Genomic DNA, 19,972 nt, shown 5'->3' with positions numbered 1-19,972 from the left:
CATGTATCTGACCTGAATTGCAATGTGAATCCAGTTTTCATGGATATGGTCTGCCCTATTAATAAGTTGGGGATATCCAAATACTTGGCGTTTGTGAAGGACTATATTCATTGAATATTGCATATATGTGCATATTTAAATTATATGGGTATTTGCTGTTTTGCTTACATGGGCTTGGTATAAGAAGTGACTAGAGCTGATTATCGCTGCAGTGCTTAGACAAGAATTGTCAATATTATAGGCGGTCTGCGGGGGATTGTATGATGAACGTGATTGTTGATGGAGATGAGATCATTGGTGTGAGATGAAAGATTAGTTGATGAGTGAAATGATTTTGGTGATGTGGTGACTGTAGTGTCTAGCCTGATTTACACAAATATCGAGAAGAATGTCAAGGTTGCATTTATTTTACATTAGGTGGCGTTTGACTCAGAGTATTTTGGGGGGATTATTTGTATAGGTAGTGTTCATAGGCTTGTAGGAGGGGTGTCCAGGACACTGGACTATTTAGAATGTTATATCTAGTGTATAGTATTTATCTGTTGTTGCTGACTTGCTCCTGTTTCAGAGGGGGGGGGGCTTTGTTCACGTCTTGTAATTGCCTTTTAAGAGTTTCGTGTGTGGTAGTGGTTCCTATATTTGGTAATTTTGGCTTCGATAGTGGGTCAGAGAAAATGGCTAATGATTTGCGTTTGCTTACGTGGAATGTAAATGGACTAAATAATTCAAAGAGGAGACTGGAAATCATGAATCAATTAAATGGACTAAAGAGCAACATTTGTTTTATTCAGGAGACTCATCTGCTTAAAGATGAAGTTAGCACCCTTAATAAAGGTTGGGTTGGAAGGGTCTTTGGCTCATGTTTCTCCACAAGATCAAGGGGAGTGGCAATTTTGATTAGAAGGAATACTCCATTGAAGATTGTATGGGAAATATCAGCTGATGAGTGCAGGATGGTGGCTCTGCTGGTCAATATTCAAGGTTGTTTTGTGACGTTATGTAATATTTATGCCCCATCAGTAGATGATGGGTCATTCTTTAGGAAGGTGGCTCAGATGCTTCAAGACTTGGGTACAAAAAATGTCATTCTTGGTGGAGACTTTAATACTGTTTTGAATAGAGATTTGGATAGAAGTGTAGCTGGGAACTATAAACATAGTGATCGCCACTATGTTTCTCTTAGAAAGTTGCTGGAGGAACATGCTTTGCAGGATTGTTGGAGGTTGGAACGTCGACATGCTAGAGAGTACAGTTTTTACTCAAGTGCACATTCGGTTTACTCTAGATTGGATAGGTTACTGACAGCTGGACTGATGACAAAGAATCATAAATCTAGTGAAATAGGAACAATCCTGCTGACGGACCATGCACACGTGGTGATGTGTATTAACCTGCGTGGTCCTGTTCAGAGACAATATACTTGGAGAATGGATAATACATTTTTAAAAATGGAAAAGGAGGTGGAGAAGTTGAGGGCAGAAATAGTTTTTTTTGTTTCAGTCAATCACACAGGCGATTTGAGGCCAGAGGTGATATGGGAAGCATTGAAAGGCACTATGAGGGGTTATTTGATTAACTTGACGAGTGGACTGAAAAAGAAACGCGACAGTAGGCAGAAGGAACTTGAGATAAAGATTGGTGATTTATCTAAGGTGGTCATGGCTGACCCGGTTTACAAAGATGGTCTTACTGAATTAAAAAAACTAAAAAGGGAACTTAATGGTATAATTGAGGAAAGGACGGAAAATAAATATTATAACCTAAAATGTGAGTATTTTGAGAAAGGTGAGAAGTGTGATAAATGGTTAGCATATAGGTTGAGGATGAGGGAATCTCAACGGTCAATTGCATCTATTCAGAATAAGGATGCCAAATGAGATTAACAGTGTTTTTCGAGATTATTACGTGCATTTATATAAGAGTGAATTGGATGTGTTAATCGAGAAAGTTGACTTTCTTGAAGAGCGAACCTTGCTAGAGTTCCTGAATATGACTCGCAATTACTAGAGGGAGATCTGACATTGGATGAGATTAAGGCGGCGATCCACAAATTGAATGTTGTAAAGTCGCGTGGGCCAGACGGCTTTCCGGTAGAATTCTACAAGATATTACCGGATTCGGCCCTGAATTTACTTAGGGATATATTTGTGTCCTCTTTGGCTAATGGCCTACTAGCGACTTCGACTAGACATGCTATGATTTCTGTCTTTCCAAAGAAGGGAAAGGATGAGACGCTTCCGGGGAGCTATCGACCGATTAGTCTCATTAACACGGACAACAAAATTTTGACCAATTACTTGGCCGTTAGATTGGAGGATCTTTTGCCGAAGTTGGTTAATGAAAATCAGTCGGGTTTTGTAAAAGGGAGAAAAACATCCAGTAACATCAGGCGTTTATTCCATACAATTAATAAGGCGACGGACAAGACAGAAGATGCAGCTGTTTTTTCATTGGACGCGGAGAAGGCTTTTGATCGGGTGGAATGGGATTTCTTGTTCTTAGTCCTCGAGAAATTGGGATTTGGAGTGAATTTTAGATCGTGGATTAAGCTCTTATATTCGGAACCGACAGCAGATGTTAACACCAATGGGATTCGCTCAGTTCCTTTTAGACTGGAAAGGGGGACGAGACAGGGATGCCCCCTTTCTCCTTTGTTGTTTGTTCTGGCAATTGAGCCTTTGGCGGCTGTTAGAAATGAACTGGATATATAGATTGTTTCGTGTTGGGGTTTACAACAGAAAGTATGGTTGTTTGCAGATGACGTACTTTTAGTTTTGAGAGACTTGCATCTATCTTTAACAACATTAATGGATGTCTTAACTTCATTCCATTCGATTTCTGGTTATAGAATAAATTTGATCAAATCAGAAGTGATGCCGCTGGTCCCTGGGTGTAGCAAAAAGTATGTCACTGATCTGGGTTTTCGTTGGTGTCCGGATAAGATGTTGTATTTGGGGATTTGGATCACTCCGAAAATCTGTGACCTGGTGCGAGTGAACATGAATGTGCTTACAGTGACTTTTAAAAATGATTTGGAACGTTGGAGTTTACTGAATCTTTCACTTTAGGGGAAGGTTAATGCTTTAAAGATAGTGTCCGCCCCTAAAATAATCTATGTCTTGGGTATGATCCCATTGATTATTGAAGCTTCTCATTGGAAAGAATTGGACAGGTTTATACAGGGATTTTTGTGAGACAGGAAACCGCCTAGATTGTGTTTGTGGAAGCTACAATTGCCGTTGGAGAAAGGCGCGTTAGGAGTACCAAACTTCAGGGCCTATCATCTAGCCTTTAATTGTGCTTTCATGGTTGATTTCATGGAGACAAATCCTAGTGTGTGGGCATTGGCTGAGACGAGTGCAAATGGTCCTTTATCACCTAGGGCATTGTTAACCACAGCATCGAAAGGTGTGAAAGATATATTGACTACTTCATTGAGAAACTCCTGGAAGAATTTGAATGTCTTGTTGGGTGTGAATGCATGCAGAGATCGAATGCGTCAATATGGATGAATCCCTCTATCAAACTGTATGACAAAACGTTATTCTGTTCTGAATGGTTTTTGGGTGGTGTCAGTTGGGTTGGTGACCTCTTCACTGAGGGCGAGTAGAAAAGCGCTAGAGATTTACAAAGAATTTCAAATTGAGGGTTTCATGTTTTCAGACTATAGGAAATTGAAGTTGACTGTGGGTGTGATTGATTTTCAAAATAGTCTGAATCTGGAATTTCTTACATGGAAATCTTTGGTGAATGAAGGCAGCCTAGCGAGCAGGGTGTACAGTCAGATTCTACTTGAATATAAAGGCAATGATTTGCTAAGAAATGAATGGAGTCAGAGGATTGGCATGGCCATTACTGAGGAAATTTGGACACGGATGTGTGGGAATGTCAAACTGTGTTCCTTGGGTTTGACTGAACGAAAAAAGACAAATTAAGATCCTGAATAGGGTCTATTGGACCCCGGAAAAATTATGGAGGAGAGGTTTAAAGGATGGTCCGGAATGTTGGGCATGTGTTCAGGATAATGGTACGATGGAACATATGTTGTGGGATTGTGTGAAGGTTCATGGGTTTTGGAGCGATGTCTGTGAAATTTGTGTAGAAATCCTGGATGTGACAATTGATTTTAATTTCGAGACAATAATTCTGGGGAATGATTCCATCTTGGATGACCTTTCTCAGTGCCAAAAAAATGGTTATTTAGAGGGGTTTCAGTGGGTAAGAAAATTATCCTTAGGAACTGGAAATCTGTTGCTACATTAGAAAAAGAAATGTGGCTAAGTGAAATGTGAGATTTGGCAGCTATGGAGGAACGTTTATATAGGAGACAGGGCAAGAATGGTTTGTTTGCAAAGATATGGGGGAGATTTTTGGAACTGTATTGAATTAGATTATGTAGATAATGAGATGTGAACTGCGGGTTAGGGTGGGTTTTGTTTCCATCGATACTATTGTTTTTGATGTTTGTGAATTTGTATATAATTTTTGTAAATATGTTATTGCTTTTAACATTAATGTCTTCTTTTTCTACATTGAAAATAAAGTTTCAGAGAGGGTGGCAAAGTGGCCCTCCCAGCGCACACTAGTCTACTCACCCAGCACCCCTCTACACACCTTTCTTGAGGGTATTTCCACTAAGAATGAAGTGTTGATGCACAAACGCCACGTGCAAGATTCACTGTGTGTTGTCTAGTTTTACAGATTGTGGCCTGCGTTGCTTGGGGAAAGTGTGTTCCATGCACTTGTTGTTCTATCCCGGCATGCGTCTTCATTCAGGCCACAATGGTTTTGAAAAAAAACATTAATATAAACATACCCACATCAAAAATGCTTCAACTAAAAACTGCTCTACTCTGCTTGGTGAGTTTAGTGACACAGAGCGTCATTAGAATCTGTACTACCGTTACAAGTGAGAACAGTAATTCACTGGAAACCTATCCAATATGGAAAAAAAACTCCATCAGGGATAGGCAGAATGACCAAATATGGTAATACTGCCTGGCTCGTTACTGCCGCTTTTCATGGGGGTATTACTCCATGTCAAATTAGGTATTTTGAGGCTTTATGGGTTATTAAACCTATAATCATGGGGAGTGACAAAACATGCAGTGTTCCTGGCCAATGTTTATTAATGTAATTATTATCAATCTGTCAGCCCTCCTTCCCAAACGTCCCCTCCCGCCTCCCCCTTTGCCGTTAACCTGCTAGTGCTAGTGCCTGAAGAAAGGCAAAAAAACAGAAGCTGCGCTGAGGACCAGAACAAGAGCCCCGGTCGCGGGCTGATCTGCTCTTGTAACAAGCTGGCATGATTTTAACAGGGCACGCCGAAGGGGACCCATGTCAAAAAAGCCACGCCAGAACATCCAGCATCCAAATGGTCACGTCTAAATGTCCTGCTCTACTTGCATCTGCTGAAATGCACATGCTTTACATGGGCCGACATCTAGTGGTTGGTACAGAGTATTACATGATTTATTTTCGAAAAAGGGACGTCGACGGGGCGTTTCATCAATGGTATAAAGGAAAGCACCATTGTTCCATAGTGCCCACCACCAGCAGACAGTGGTAGATAACTCAGTAGACCGACAGGGCCACAGGCCAACAACGAGAAAGACATATCTGCTTGATGGAAGCATCTCGAGGCTTTTTAAATGCTAAGGAAAAAGTAACAACTTCAATATGCCACACTGTGCCTGTTAAGAAATGTGAGATAAACTGTTCTGCCTAAGTACTTCACGGGGACTCCAAGCAACCCTCTTTCTCTTAAAAGAATACTTCTTCCTTCGCTCCCTCCCTCCATCCATCCATCCATCAACCTCCAACCTAGATGATCACAACACTTCTAGTCACCTGGTCTGATGGCTGACACAGGCATGACCCGATGTCCCACAAACTTTCCACCTTCCTCAAAGACGCCAATTCGTAGTGAAGCCAGGGTTGGAAGCACCACCTGTGGAAGGAAAACAAGAAACAAACCATGGGGCCAAGGTCACTGGGAAAACCTGAGGAGATGAATCAGGACACAAAGGCACATGGGGAAGATAGACAAGTGAAGAAGAAACAGCACAGGGTAAGCTCAGGAGACCACATATGGAAATGAGAAACATGCACAGTGCATGAAGTCAGAATCAGGTGGCACCCCCTTGAGGCCAATAAACCAGTCACAGCAGGCAAAGGAAGAGCTAGGGGACACCACCTGTGTACATAGGGAACAAGAGACAGAAAATGGGGTTAGTGACACTGCTTCAGGAGAGCAAGAACAAGAAGGAAAGGCAAAAGAAATCATAGGACAGAAGCAGAAAGGAGATGGGTAGGACGAGCTATGAAAAGGGGTTCCATAGAGGTGTAGCGAAAGAGAAGAAAAGGGTAAAGATGATGGTAACAATATGCAAAAAAAGAAAACATTAATGAAACATTAGGTGAAATGGTGGACAAAGATGTGTTGGGCGAGATTGTAGAAACACAGGGGACAAGAGCATGATAGACAGGGAGGAAACAAAAGAGGCCAGTGGTGTTGGAGGTTATCCTACCTTATGGAAAACAAAGCACTCGTCATCCCAGATAGGGTTGAAGGAGTTCCCCTGGGAGGTCTTGGTGCGGTACTTGCGCTTGGTGTCAACTGGAAGACCAAACATATCCACCTCCACGTAAATACCCACCTTCTTGTCTGAGAGGAACTGACCTGAGATAATCTAAAGAAAGCAAGAAAGGCCACAACTATGACTTTTCACAATATCAGTCATTCAGAAGTTATGCCTTTTCAGACCTTTTACTAAAAGTGTTCATCAATACATCCAACTATAAGAGTAAGGAATTCAAGAGAGGTCTTACATGAATATATCCCAAACCTCAGCAGGAGGAGTACGACAGACGCCTTACTAACAGTCCATTTCAGGACTGGCCAAACCATACATTACGAGGTGACCAGAAGCATTGACTGGAAAATAAATAGCCTGGAAGAGTGATAGATATCACATGCTGATCTAGTGCTTGGGCCTTGAAATATAACTTCTTTTGCCCTCGGTTTTTAAGCATTTTGGCCGATTATCATAGACATGCTTGTTATGAGCCTCTCCTGCAATGCCGACTACTGCTCTACAATGGCATGGCCATCGATAGGTTACTGTTTTGTGCATGAATATATTAACCAAACTCTCAATCATCACAGGGCAGGCCATATTGAACAGGACTTGAAACATGAGGAGAGACCTCGAGTATATGACTCTCATAAATTCATTTTTGGTGCTAAAAGATGCTATATGCAATCTTGCATTACAAAAAGGCAAAAACGAAACAACTGCCACTAGGCTGCTCAGCAAATTCCTGCTATAGTGACAAATGTTACTTTAACAATGGAATTACCATGCATTTCGAGCTCCCCGATTGGCTAGGACACTTTTTTTTTATTGAGGTCACACGTTTAATAACTATTTTAAGACAAATAAGCACTCTGGTGACGCATAATACACATAGGAGCTCAGTTTATTCATGGTAGAGCATGACATGCATGCATAAAATACAATATATTGTAGTCAAACAGTCCCTGGGCCTAGAAGGGCATATTGCACTCCAAGCGGGGAAATATTAACATCTCACATTGATACACTGTAAATCCTGAGGCTGGCGTGCAATAGACTGATGTAAAAAACCTTAATAAATCAAGGGTAAAAATCCAGGGCTTGTTGGAGAACTTGAGGGACCTAGGAGGGCCTTAGAAAAAAATGTCACTGTTCAGGTAAGGAACAAGTTACTTACCGGCATGGGTCTTGCATGAATTCAGGTTGTGGGGGGCTGAAAGCTGTATTTTGGGCCTACTGCACATGCCATGTCAGAGGCTAAGAAGAAGTGCCTTTTTATGGCCTGTTCAAGATGCGGCCAGAAGAATGTCTATGTGGAGTAACAGCATCAGAAGTGCATCTACTGCAACTGGACCATGATGTGGAAAGACGCCCCATTTGCCACTCTCTTTCCTCGAAGCCGAGGAAGGATCGCCATTGGTGGCGTGGCTCGAGGAAGGTAAGGCTTCTGACTCTGCATGAGTACGCAGTCATGCCTCTTCCAGAGCTAGCAGGCCAAAAGAGCGTACTCCCTTAGGCCAAAGGAGCGTACTCCCTCTGCAAAGAGGTCGAGGTCCTTTCACAGTGCTTCCAAGGGAAAGCCAAAGAATGCGAAGTAGTAACACGCTCCAACTCCATCGTCAACAAGTGCCACGGCTGCAGCGTTTCAGCTGAACTGTCAAGGCCACAAAGGGGATCCCGTCACCATCAACGCAGACCCCGCCGACAAAGCTCTCATCGTCGTCATCAAAATCCTCAACAACCCCAAGGCCGTTGTCGGAGAAGGCTCCGTCGAGGACATAGTCCGTCAGGCCGGCAGTATCAGCATCCGCCCCGTCGACGGCTACATTTACCATGTCTATCATTACTACAGCTGCGTCCAGGGTGGCATTGCCTCGAAGACCTCTGCCAGTCCTGAGTGGACCAGCAGGGAGGGCTCTATCTGCTCTAAGTGCAACTGTGATAGCCACTTTCCCTAGAGGCACCAGCATGGGCAAGGAGTTGGCACCAACACTCCCCTTTCTGCCAAAGCCCACCAGGGATCCTCTGCTGAAGACCACAACCCCTGTGGGTCCTCCCATTGGACCATCCCCCATTAGGGGGATTCAATGCTGCACCCCCTCTGAAAAGGAGAAGGAATCTTCGGAAGACCAGCTCCAGAGCCTGCACTGCCAGAGAAATCAGCTCACCATGCGAGTCCCTGGCCTCATGCCCCAATTCAGATGCCTTCAGCTCTGATGGATATCTCCTTGGACATTTTAACGACTCTCCACTCTCTGGTATCAGAGATTCAGCAACGCCTACTGTCCCCTTGGGTCCCAGTGGACCCGGCCCAGCTCCCAGACTGAGACCTCTGGCACCTCCTTGACAGGCATTACCAGTCCCGCAGCTACCCACCTATCCCACGGCCCCCTACGGAGGAGCAGGACTAAACTGGTCCTGACCCGACCCGGTTACAGCAGTACTCAGGGAACAGATGAATATCAAGACTACGTCCCAGCTGACGGTGAGCCACCTGATATTGATCCGCCATCTAACTACTCCCCTCCAAATGAGGCACCCAGCATTGATGACCCAAGCTGCGAGGATGCACACACAAACGTTAAAGTTATTTATATAGCGCACCGTCATCAACAGAGTTGGTCCCCAGGCGGATCAGGTTACTCTGGTAAAGTGGGAGTAGGAAAATGAGAGGGAAGTAGTGTGCTGTTGGTGGCTTCAGTTCGGTTTCCACCATGCGCTTAGCTTTGGTGTGAGCATCGGACAGGGGCGAGACCTTGTGTGCTGTTGGTGCTGTTTAAATGTATGTTTAATGTTGTTGCAGTGAAGGTGAAGTGCGTGCTGTATGCTGAGCGAGAGATGGTTGTGTGAATTTTTGGTTTCGGACGAAATGTCCGAATAAAAATTACCGACACCACGAAAACACCTAAAAAACACACCACGAAAAGTTCTAACTACCAAAAGTTTGAACCTTTCGTGGTATGCATTTAGGTGTTTCGGTGGTGTCAGTATGGGGCTGGTGGGGTGTCCCCCGCTACGCCCCACTCACTACAGTGAGCAGGGCTTGCGGGGGATACCCCCCTAGCTCCACCCCTAGCTCCCTGCCAGAAGAAAACAAATTAAAAAAGCCGGGGGCTGTTGGGGTGTCCCCCGCAACACCCCTGCAGCTGCCAAAAAAATAAAAAAAACAAAAAAGGACCCTGCAGCGCCGGTTCCCGATCACGGAAGTGAAACCAGACCTTGGATACCCAGCGCTGCAGGGGCGCAGGACGAAGGAAGGGTAAGTAGGGTGGTGGGGGTATGTTGTGGGTGTGGGTGGTGTTAGGAAAGATTTCCATTTCTGTGTAATTTTCCCTCCAGTTGTGTACTCCCCAACTTTTTGCTTCTGTTCAAAACCATAGTCTGACTTTGCCAGGGGAGCACAGCCTTATGCTGCACTCCTCTGGGCTTTCGCTCAATTTTTATGGGGAAACTGACATGCCCTTAAAACAGTCAGTACTGAGTGATTTAGTTTCCCTTCGTCCTTTTCCAATGTTGCAACTTTTCTGCAACATGTAACAAGTGTACAATAATTGTAACCCTTTCCAGCCAGGTAAACTGTCACAAGGTTCTTTGTCCTGTCTTTTGGCCATCTTGCCCCTTTGCCTTCCCCAGGTCGAGCCGACCCGGGTCAGTCCTTATTTGGGCATGCGTTTTCCCGCAAATCGAAGCTTTTGTGGGCTTCTGCATGCCGTGTGTGTGTGCCTCCAGGATGTGTGCTGGGAGGTCTGTCCCGAATACACATCCTGGGTGCCAGAGTCTGGAGTGTTGTGTATTGCATGGGACCACCGTGGTCTGTGATTGGTCCACGTATGGTATGCCTGAATGCCCCATTGGGTCCTCTCTGTTTTGGCGCAAAGGAGATTCTGGATAAGAGAAGCCCCCAAACAGCCATACTATGTCGATCTCTGGAGTTCTCACTGAATGAAGGATAGGATCCAAGTACCCTGAAGCTAAGAAGCTGAGTCGAGGAACCACTGGTGACCCACTGGAAGGTTTGGCACCCTGAGCCCGCTACCGTCCCGTGGGACCCCTCTGCATCTCGTCGTCCTGGAAGGTCTGCGAAGACGCTTCGACCCATTGGAATAGTGGGACCAATTATTCTCGACACCTTCACCAAAACCTGCAAGTAAGCCTTCTCGGAAGTGTCCCTGTGAGACGAGTGCACCAGAACCAAAGCATACGCGGGTACTGTGTCGCCCAGCTGTGGTGACAACCTTTGCAGGTGGGAACATTTGTGCCCCTCTTGCCCCTGAAGCTGCTGCAGTGAAACTGACCTGATCCATCCACCAGGAGCAGAGAAATCACCACTGTCCTGTTTGGGATTCATCGCTGTATCTTCATCGCTGAAAGCTGCAGAGCCGCCAAATTGCCGCACTTGAACCTGCAACCGAAGTGGACTTGACTGCTGAAGTTTGGTCCGGAGTGCGCCGGGGGTCGGTGAGTAATCGTAACCCTAGCCAGTGGCCTCTAGCGCCTCCATCCGTTTCTATGCACGAGAAGCCCCTGGGTGCTCCTCTCCTTTTCACTGCTAGTGCAAACTATTCCCAACTCTTGGAATCGGCTCTGCCCTCAATTGGAGACCCTCCTCGAATAGTGGGAACCTATTCTTCATCGCCTCACCCACTTTCCTGAGCTGCTAGAGACCCCTGAAGCGACCCCGTTTTGCCCATTGGAACTACCGCGTGCGCTTGCATTGCCTGTACTTTTGAGCGTTAGGCTGCCCCATGTTCCCTAACCATCTATTGTGACATCGGTCTGTTGGGGGTTGGTCTGATTCAGGGTCAGGGTGCTTATTGATGAGTTCTTGTCCTTCCGCCTTGGTCTGCCTAAGTATTCAGTCTTTGGTGTCACCCCATCATAGTTATCGCTCAGTTTATTAGTTTGGTATGTTGTAGAGAGTCTTCCTTAGATTCTGTTTGTAGTAGATTGCTAGGTGGGATCTGGGGTAAGTATCTTCCTTCATCATTGTTTTATCTATGTGTGCGCCCATGTGGGCGGTCTTCTAGTTACGCAATGAAGAGCCAGGATTTGAGCAGTTTCCCGAATAGAGGGTGATTTCTTATATTACGTATGTTCTTTAGTAAGTCGTTCCAAGTTATCGGTGCCTGGTGAGAGAAAGAAGATCCTCTGGGTTTTATTTTGTTGTAGGGTTTCAGGCGGATGTCATTACTTGATCTGAGCTTTCTTGTTGGTTAATGTAGGCGTAATTTGTTTCTCAGGAACTCTGCGCCTTGGTTGGGGATTGCTCTGTGCGTGATGCACATTGATTTGAATTTAATGGTTTTATTGGTAGCCAATATAGTGTTTTTAGAGCAGGTGTTATATGTTCTCTTCAGGGTAGTTTGAGGAGCAGTCTGGCCGCCGCATTTTGTATGCATTGTAGTTTATTTTAGAAGTCATTCAGGCATACCCAGGTATAGGCTATTGGCATAATCTACTCTGGACATGACGAGCTATGATGGTGAGTGTTTTGTTGGCGAATGACAGGAACAGTAGGATCCTTTTAGCCGCTCACAGGAGGAAGAAGCATTTGAGTAGAGGGTTTACTTGGTGCTTTAGGGTGAGTTTGTTGTCCATGAAGACCCCCCAGGTTTTTAACTATCGACGATGGGGCTAGGGTTGTACCGGGTTCCCTTGGCCAAAGGATGTAGTGGGTATCTTCTCAGTTTTTTGTGATGATCATTATTTCGGTTTTGCCTGGATTGATTTTGGGGGAGTTAGAGTTCATCCAGTTGAATACATCACAAAGGCAGTTCTCTAGAGTTGTGTTTTCTTCTTCATTGTCTTGTATTTTGGAAGACTATTTGTGTGTCGTCAGCGTAGTTGTAGCAAGTGCGGCTGTCTCTTTTGATGATTTTGATTAGCAAAGCTAGGTAGATGTTGAATAAGAACAGAGAGAAGGATGAACCTTGTGGTACTCCGCATGTGGAGTCGCTTTAGTTGGATTTGAAGGGTTTCATCCATATGGTTTGTTCTGTTTGTTAGGAAGGATTTGATCCACAGTAGGGCAGTGTCTGTTATTCTCAGTCCTAATTTAGTGATGAGGATGTCGTGGTTAACTGTCTCGAATGTCGCTGAGAGGTCTAGGACTATCAAGTCAGTCTGTGTTTGCTTTTAGGTCGTCCCATATTGAGAGAAGAGCTTATTCAGTTCTTCTCATTGGTCTGAAACCAACGTGTGCCTGGTCTAGTAGGCAGTGCTCTTCTATGAATTCTTGAGTTTTTATATATGTACGTTTCGAGCAGTTTGGCTGTGTACGGGATGTTGGAGATGGGCCTGTACTTGGATAGGTACTCTACGTTTCTTGCTGTATCTTTGAGTAGCGGCCTGATGAACGCTGATTTGAAGGACTGAGGCACTTTCCCTGTTGACATTGAAAGGTTGAGGACATTCCTGTGGTATTCCATGGGATTTTCTTGTTTGAGGATTGATTTGTATATGTCCGGGGGGCAGGGATCCTCAGGAGAACCTGTTTTGTTGCTTTGATTTACCAGTTTGACGAAAGTCTCCACTGATAATTTGGGGAAGCTTCATAGTTTGTCCGAATGTTCCTCGTGAGGATAGGTGGGTTCTGTGGTATGATCGCATGGTCTGCTTTGTATGGTTTGTTGGATAGTAATGATTTTGTATTTGAAGTGGTCTGCTAGGTCATTGCATAGTTTCATCGATGGTATTGGCATGTTGTTGCAGCTAGGTAGATTTTTCATTTCATTTATGATTTTGAAGAGTTTTTTTGGTGCTTTGAAGATTCGGTTGTTGTAGTATTTCCTCTTTGGTTTTTGTATTTGTTTTTTGTATGAGTTGAAGTTTCAGTTTCTTTCCAGTGTCATTTTTGTTCCTCCATTCTAGTTTTCGTTTTTTTGTTTTCATGGCGTCGAGTGGTGGGGTGAACCATTTTGCCATTGGTCTTTTACGTGAAGGAGTAAAAGTTTTTTCTTTGGCAATTTCGGCGATCGTTGTTGTGATCCAGGTGTGGAGTAGAGCTACTTTTTTGTCCAAGTCAGCTGCTTCCATAATTGTTGCTTGTGGTTTGACGAGTTCGAGAAGTTCAGTTGGAGTTTTTGATGGTTCTCCAGTTTCTTTTCATAGTGATCGGTGGTTTGCCATGTTGCTTGTTTGTTGGAGTGCTTATCATGATTACGAAGGAAATGAGAAGGTGGTCGCTCCAGAGTATTTGAATTGGATGTGCTGTGGTAATAAGTTCTTTATTTGCGAAGATTGCGTCAAGTGTGTGCCCTGGCGAGTGGGTTGCTCCTTTGACTAGTTGATGTCGATTCATTGCTGCTAGCTGGTCGGTTGGAGATTTTTGTGTAGTTGTGGTTTCTTAAATCGAACCAGATGTTGAAATCTCCAAGGATGATTAGTTGATTATGCTCGATGGCTAGGATGGCAATAGCTTCCATTAGTGCGTCTATGAAGGTTGCATCGTAGGTTGGTGGTCTGTATATCAGTATGAATTTCAGGTTTGTTTTGGAGTTTACTGATAGGCGTATAATTAAGGATTCACATTTATCAATGTCTAGTGGATCTTCCAATTTGATAGCCAGGTGTTCCTTGTGGATGATTGCCAACCCCTCAACCGCTTTTGGTTTTTCTGTTTGCTTGAACGCATTTGAAGTTTTCAGGTAGGCAATTGTTGAGGGTGATCTTGTAATTGTCATCTTACCATGTTTCACTTACAAATAGTATGTCGATACCTCCATCACATTAGAAGTTGTATATTTCGGTGCCATGTTTGGACATTGACCTTGCATTGATTAAATTGCAATGGACCTTTTTGGTGTGTTTTTTTTATTAGTTGTCCCTTGTTTTGGTTTGTAGTTGTTCATTCGAGGTGCTTTTGTATTGACGTTGATTGGATGAAGAAGGCTGCTTGTTCATTGAAGCAGTCCGGTAGATTGATAGCATGACTGTTCAATCGTGGTGCATCGCTAGTAGTGCCGATTGGTTGAAGATCAGCAAAGGCTTCTTCTTCATTGAATCGGTCTGTTAGGTTAATGGTTGGGTTGTTGGTTACTAGGGCTTTGTCGTCTTGTCAGATATGTTGTGGGTATCGATGGTGCCCTTCTGTTCTTGTGAGGTCATAAGAAGCACCAGCCATTTTGAAGGTTCGTCATCCAATTCATGATAGGCAGCCTCCTAGAAGCACATGCCTCAATACCATTCTCAATGTGATGCCAATGAAGGGTAAACATCCTCTCATACTCACTAACTGTAGATGATGGGGAGATGACAGATGAAGACTGGATACCTGAAGCAGTTTATATATTCCAAGAAAATGCCAAAAAATTGACAACAAATTGGCTTAAAGTATCAAAAACCACCTATCGGAGCACCATCAAAAAAGCATACAAAATAGAAATAAATGCTTCAAAAGTCAATTGGGATTAATGGTGCCAGTATGTATCCAATCAAGAACACAGTCTGCTCTTGGACAGTGAGCTCTTAGGGCAGAAAAGCAACAATATTCTCCATACAGCTGAATCAAAATCAAATTTCTACTCAAATGTCATTAGGCGAAGTTCTTTGGGGGCTCAAAAGGCCTGAAAACAGTCATAAATCCAGCTCAGTGGCTTTAAGATCCAACAAGGAAAAAAGGAGCGACTTGATCCCCTCTCCTTCTGGAAGGCCTTTGCTTCCTCCAGCACTTAGTCTTCTCCCCCCTTGTCTTTTTGCTACCTCTGCCGCTGAACAACTGTGTGTGGGGGCTTAAAGCTTGTCTTATTTATACTCACTGGACTCTCACTGTCCCACACCTACAACCACCAAAGTGGTCTAAACAGAGGGGAGGGGAGAGAGATTTGCTCCGTACCAGTGGTATCAGCGAACAGCATTGAGCTTGTACGAACTATCCAAAAACCAACGTAGGATGATATAAATCACTCTATGGCACAAAGAGGAAGCTTAGGAAGGGTGCTTCATCCACCAACAACTCAAAGTTGTCCAAGCAAAAGATATCAGCAAACAGCATTGATCTTGTGTATACTAAAGCAAGGTTGGCTCAGCACATGCTTATCTGCCAGTATACTAAAGCTTAAAGCTGTTCGACCACCGAAAGTTGAGAAGGAATAAGTTCTGCAGTTTTTCCACAGTGCTGTATTTCTTTTGCATTGCTGTCTTTTGTTTACTATTTTATCGGAAAACACTTGGCGTTCATCCCAGAAAAGCCTACAAAGCAGTGAATGACTGTTTATAGAAAAAGACTACAGTGTTCCAGCTTCAAGGTCACTGGCGCTCGTCTGAGTTTTTCTTGCATAAGGACACTGATGTGATTTAATTTAACTTAATATTGCTAAGGCTGATCTCACGGTTCACATTTTACTAAATATAAAAGCATTGGCTGGGTTATAGCTCAAATATGCTGTTTTAGGCATGACCTAGGCATAACTGTAACAGAGGTTACACATCACTGCAGCAGGACAACGGCAGACTTCGGAAGGACACCAAGCACCCGAAAATGCCAACTGGAGGGCACTATTCACACCAGCATGGCAAGACTGGGTCTCAAAACCGACTGCAATGGTTTTCAGCATAAAAATCGTCCAGCAGGTACACCAACCTGCTTACCTTCCAAAAACCCAGCAGAACTGTCTATATGAACAAGGTTTCCCATTAAGGTACTTTTCTCCACAGGGTCTGACTTCAGCCAGTCCTCTAATGCCATTAGGGGATTAAAGTCAAAGGCTTTGGCGGGTGGTAAACCAGGTTGACCCTCAAAACACACCAAACACACAAACACTAGCAGAGGAAGTTCAATGACCTGCCAACAGCCACAAACTGGTCTAGATCAGTTTAAACTACTGGTGTCATCTTGGGCTCACAAAGAGCCCACATATCTACCAAAGTAATTTTTGCTCTGCCTCATGGTTCCCTGAATGAATGAAGCCCCTAAACCAAAATGGCCAAAGTAGGACTTTAAAACCAATGGTTACCACAAAGACACCTGGTGCTATTGATGCAATAGATCAGCTTTCACCCATGCCATAGTGAAGCCAATCCTAAATATATGCCGTCACAAGCCTACCCGTAAAACCAACGTAGGATGATATAAATCACTCTATGGCACAAAGAGGAAGCTTAGGAAGGGTGCCCGGACCCTGGAGTCTTATGGGTGACTCGGGACCACATACTATTAAGGAGTGAAAAAAGGGATGTAGTGGTAGGGGGATCTCAGCAGACAATCTCTGTGACAACTGGAATAAATTAGAAAATCTAAAAACCAAATGGGAAAAATGGGAAAAGAATAGGGGTCTCATAAAATGAGACTGTATAATCTCACAAAATGATATTCTATCCTAACAAGAGGTAATGCAAAGATTGGCCCAGAGCCACAGTATTATCATTCGATTTTTAGATAAAGTGGTTGTGCTGGATAGAGTACACAACGCCTGGTGCATTGTGAATTCCCTCTGTTCCCCCGCCCTGCAACCCTGGTTCTTTCCATCTCTCCTATCTACTGCAATTGCTACTCTATCACCTATCCTATCTCTCTTTTGAAGCCTGGAAGGAAAAGGTTTAAGAAAGGACTCCTGGTCTCCAACCCAGGCCTGCCCATCGCTGACACCTATTTCAATGCTCTCTCCAGGCAAACTGCTACTGACATCCTCTGTCATTCCTTCTCCCGACCCATGGATTCCTCATATGGTCACTACCCTCTCCCCTTTCTCCTCAACCATTAATGGTGAAACCATAAGTAAAGTTCTCTTGGAACACTTCACACTCTCTAGGTGTATCATTAATATCTATTTAAATGGCACGGTCGTGGCACAGGGCTCTCAGGCCAACCTCTTCTAGAGGGGTGTCTACCCTCTCAATAATTCCCTACATTCTCCTGACATTCTTCCTTCTGTCACCCCCTTTGGCCCCTTCTCCACGACCGATGGGTGTACCACATCCCTCTACCCCTCCTAGGAAAACCTTCAAAGGGGGAACTTAGCTTCACTTGGCCTTCTCAATGCTGGCCCTGCCAGAAACACTCCTCTGACATCTGTTGCCTGCTTGAAGACTTTGGCCTTGCTGTTCTTGCCCTCTTGGAGACATGGTTCAATGCCAGCTCTGTCACTGCCCTTGATACTCTTCTACCTGAGGGCTACAAGATATTTTCCAAACACTAACCCAGTCGGTCTGCAGGTGGAGTAGCCTTGATCTTCCCTGAATGGGTCCCCAATTCCATCATACCCATTCAATCCTATTCCTTCTTTAAATGTCTACCCTGTAAGCTTGGTGTCTCTCCTACCTTCTCACTTACTCTTGCCTCCATTGACAGGCCCCCATGGCCCACTGCCCCTCTTCATCTCTGTATGGGCTGACCTCACCTCCTCTCTCACTACCTCTACCTCCAAGGTTCTCTTCCACTGATATTTCAACATTCATCTTGATTCCTCTGAAGCGGCCAATGTGTCCTCTGTAACTCTCGTTCCTTCACCATTCTTCCCTCTGGTCCGACCGACTCAGCCGGGCACACCTCGGATGCACACATCTCCAAAGGCATTATCGTCTCTCCATCTGCTCCAACAAGAGGGCCCATATCCAAGCCTGCATGTCTGGGGCCACCAACAACATGTCTGAATTTTTCAAAATATGTAAGGACCTCGCCAACCCTACTGCAGTCTCAACCTCTCCTCTTCCTTCCCATGCCCTCTGTTCTGCATTGGCTCACCATTTCACAACCAAAAGCCATCACATCCTGTCCCCACTTGCCTCTACCCCCCACCTATGCTCAAGCCTCCCTTGACCCCCTTACACACCCCCTATATTCTCCTCCTTCTCGCCTATAGCACCGGAAGAGGTCTCTAAAGCTGTCCGCTCCATGAAGTCTAATCCAAACAGGTGCTCCCTTGATCCTCCATAACTATTAAGGACAACATTGCCACTCTCGCTCCTTCCTTATCTGATTTATGTAACCATTCCTTTGCCACTGGCACTTTTCCAATTTCCCTCAAGCACTCCCTTGTGCACCCTCTCCTAAAAAAGCTGTCGGCTGACTCCTAGTGCCTGGCTTACTATCACCCTATTTCCACTACCCCCTTCCTGGGTAAACTCTTTGAGAAGTTGGTCATCTGCCAACTGACCCACCACACTGAATCTCCATGCCCACCAGTCTGGCTTCCGAGCATCCAGAGGCACGGAAACTGCTCTCCTGAACACTCGTGAAGTCCGGCTCTCAAACCTTGATTCTAACTCTCCCTCTGTTCTCATCCTCCTTGATCTCTCCTCTGTCAATCATGCCATCCTCTTAACGCGGCTCCATTATACCCTTGGTATCACGGACCTCTCCCTCGATTGGCTGACCCCCTTCCTTTCTAATCTACCTTCCCGGGGCAACTTGGCCCCTTCCTCTCCTCCACCTGTCACTTTACCTGCGGTAACCTCAGGGCTCTATTGTATCGCTGTGGCTCTTCAACATCTACCTTGCCCCTTTGGTCCACTTGATTACCTGCTTCTCTCCTCATTTCCAGTGTTATGCTGATGACACTCAGCTCTCATTCAAGACCCCCCCCCCCATCTACCTCCTCACTCATTCCTGACTATTTGACTGCTATTCAGGCATGGTGCTTAGCTAATGATCTTGGTCTTAATGCCAGTAAGACTGAGATACTTCTCATTGGAACAGGGTCCCCTTCCTCTTCTCCTTCTCCCCCTCCCCTCCTCCTCCTCCTCCTCCTCATGCTCCTCCTCCTCCTCCTTGGGTTCTCCTCCTTGGGTCCAGTCTGCTCACCATCTTGTGAGGCTAAAAACCTTGGTATTATCTTTTTGCACTCCACAGTCTCCTTCACCCCTCACATTACTGACCTTGCCAAGAAGGTCCACTTTCAGCTTCACCTCCTCAGTGGTATTCTCCCTTTCCTTAATTTCTCCCAAAATCTTAATGTCTCCAGAGCTCTGGTTCTCTTTAGGTTGGACTACTGCAATAGCCTCTTCCTCAACCTACCTCTTTCCACCCTTCAACCTATCCCGAATAGGACTGCAAGACGTATCCTTAGGCACAAGCCCAGGGACCGCATCTCTCCAGTCCTTATATTTCTCCACTGCTCTCAGTGGCTACAAAGATCAACTTCAAGACCCTCTGCATCATCCACAAGGCCGTCTGGGGCCTGGAAAGCCGCTACATCGAACTCTCTCTCCTTAAATACCCCTCCGCTATAGCCCTTTGGTCCTCTAGCTCCAACTCTCTGCAGATCTGATGTTTTTCCAAGCAGAGAGTGGGGGGCAGATCTCTCTCTCTTCGGCAGGCGCTTCCCTTTGGAATGGCCTCCCTGTCCCCCTCAGCCTTGAGCAAAGTCTCCTTAAGTTCTGGAAGCTTCTTAACACTCTACCCTTCTCTACCTCTTCTCCCTCCCTTGCTAAATGCCTCCTCCTACCGCTGTGACTGA

The 19,972-nt window shown here is 45.0% G+C and overlaps 1 protein-coding gene across 1 annotated transcript in view; it reads right to left on the bottom strand.

Moving 5' to 3' along the window:
* The window catches only part of PLCB3 (phospholipase C beta 3), an 869,107-nt gene that overhangs the window by 95,589 nt on the left and 753,546 nt on the right, over positions 1-19,972 (bottom strand). The window contains exons 21-22 of the mRNA XM_069644864.1: positions 6,531-6,692; positions 5,851-5,950 (exon numbers count right to left, since the gene is read on the bottom strand). Coding sequence (XP_069500965.1) covers positions 5,851-5,950; positions 6,531-6,692 — 262 coding nt within the window. The remainder of the gene's footprint in view (positions 1-5,850; positions 5,951-6,530; positions 6,693-19,972) is intronic.

This window comes from Ambystoma mexicanum, chromosome 2p (genome assembly GCF_040938575.1).
Source record: "Ambystoma mexicanum isolate Mex_15411 chromosome 2p, UKY_AmexF1_1, whole genome shotgun sequence".
Taxonomy (NCBI): Eukaryota; Metazoa; Chordata; class Amphibia; order Caudata; family Ambystomatidae; genus Ambystoma; species Ambystoma mexicanum.
This window is presented reverse-complemented; position numbering and strand designations above follow the sequence as displayed.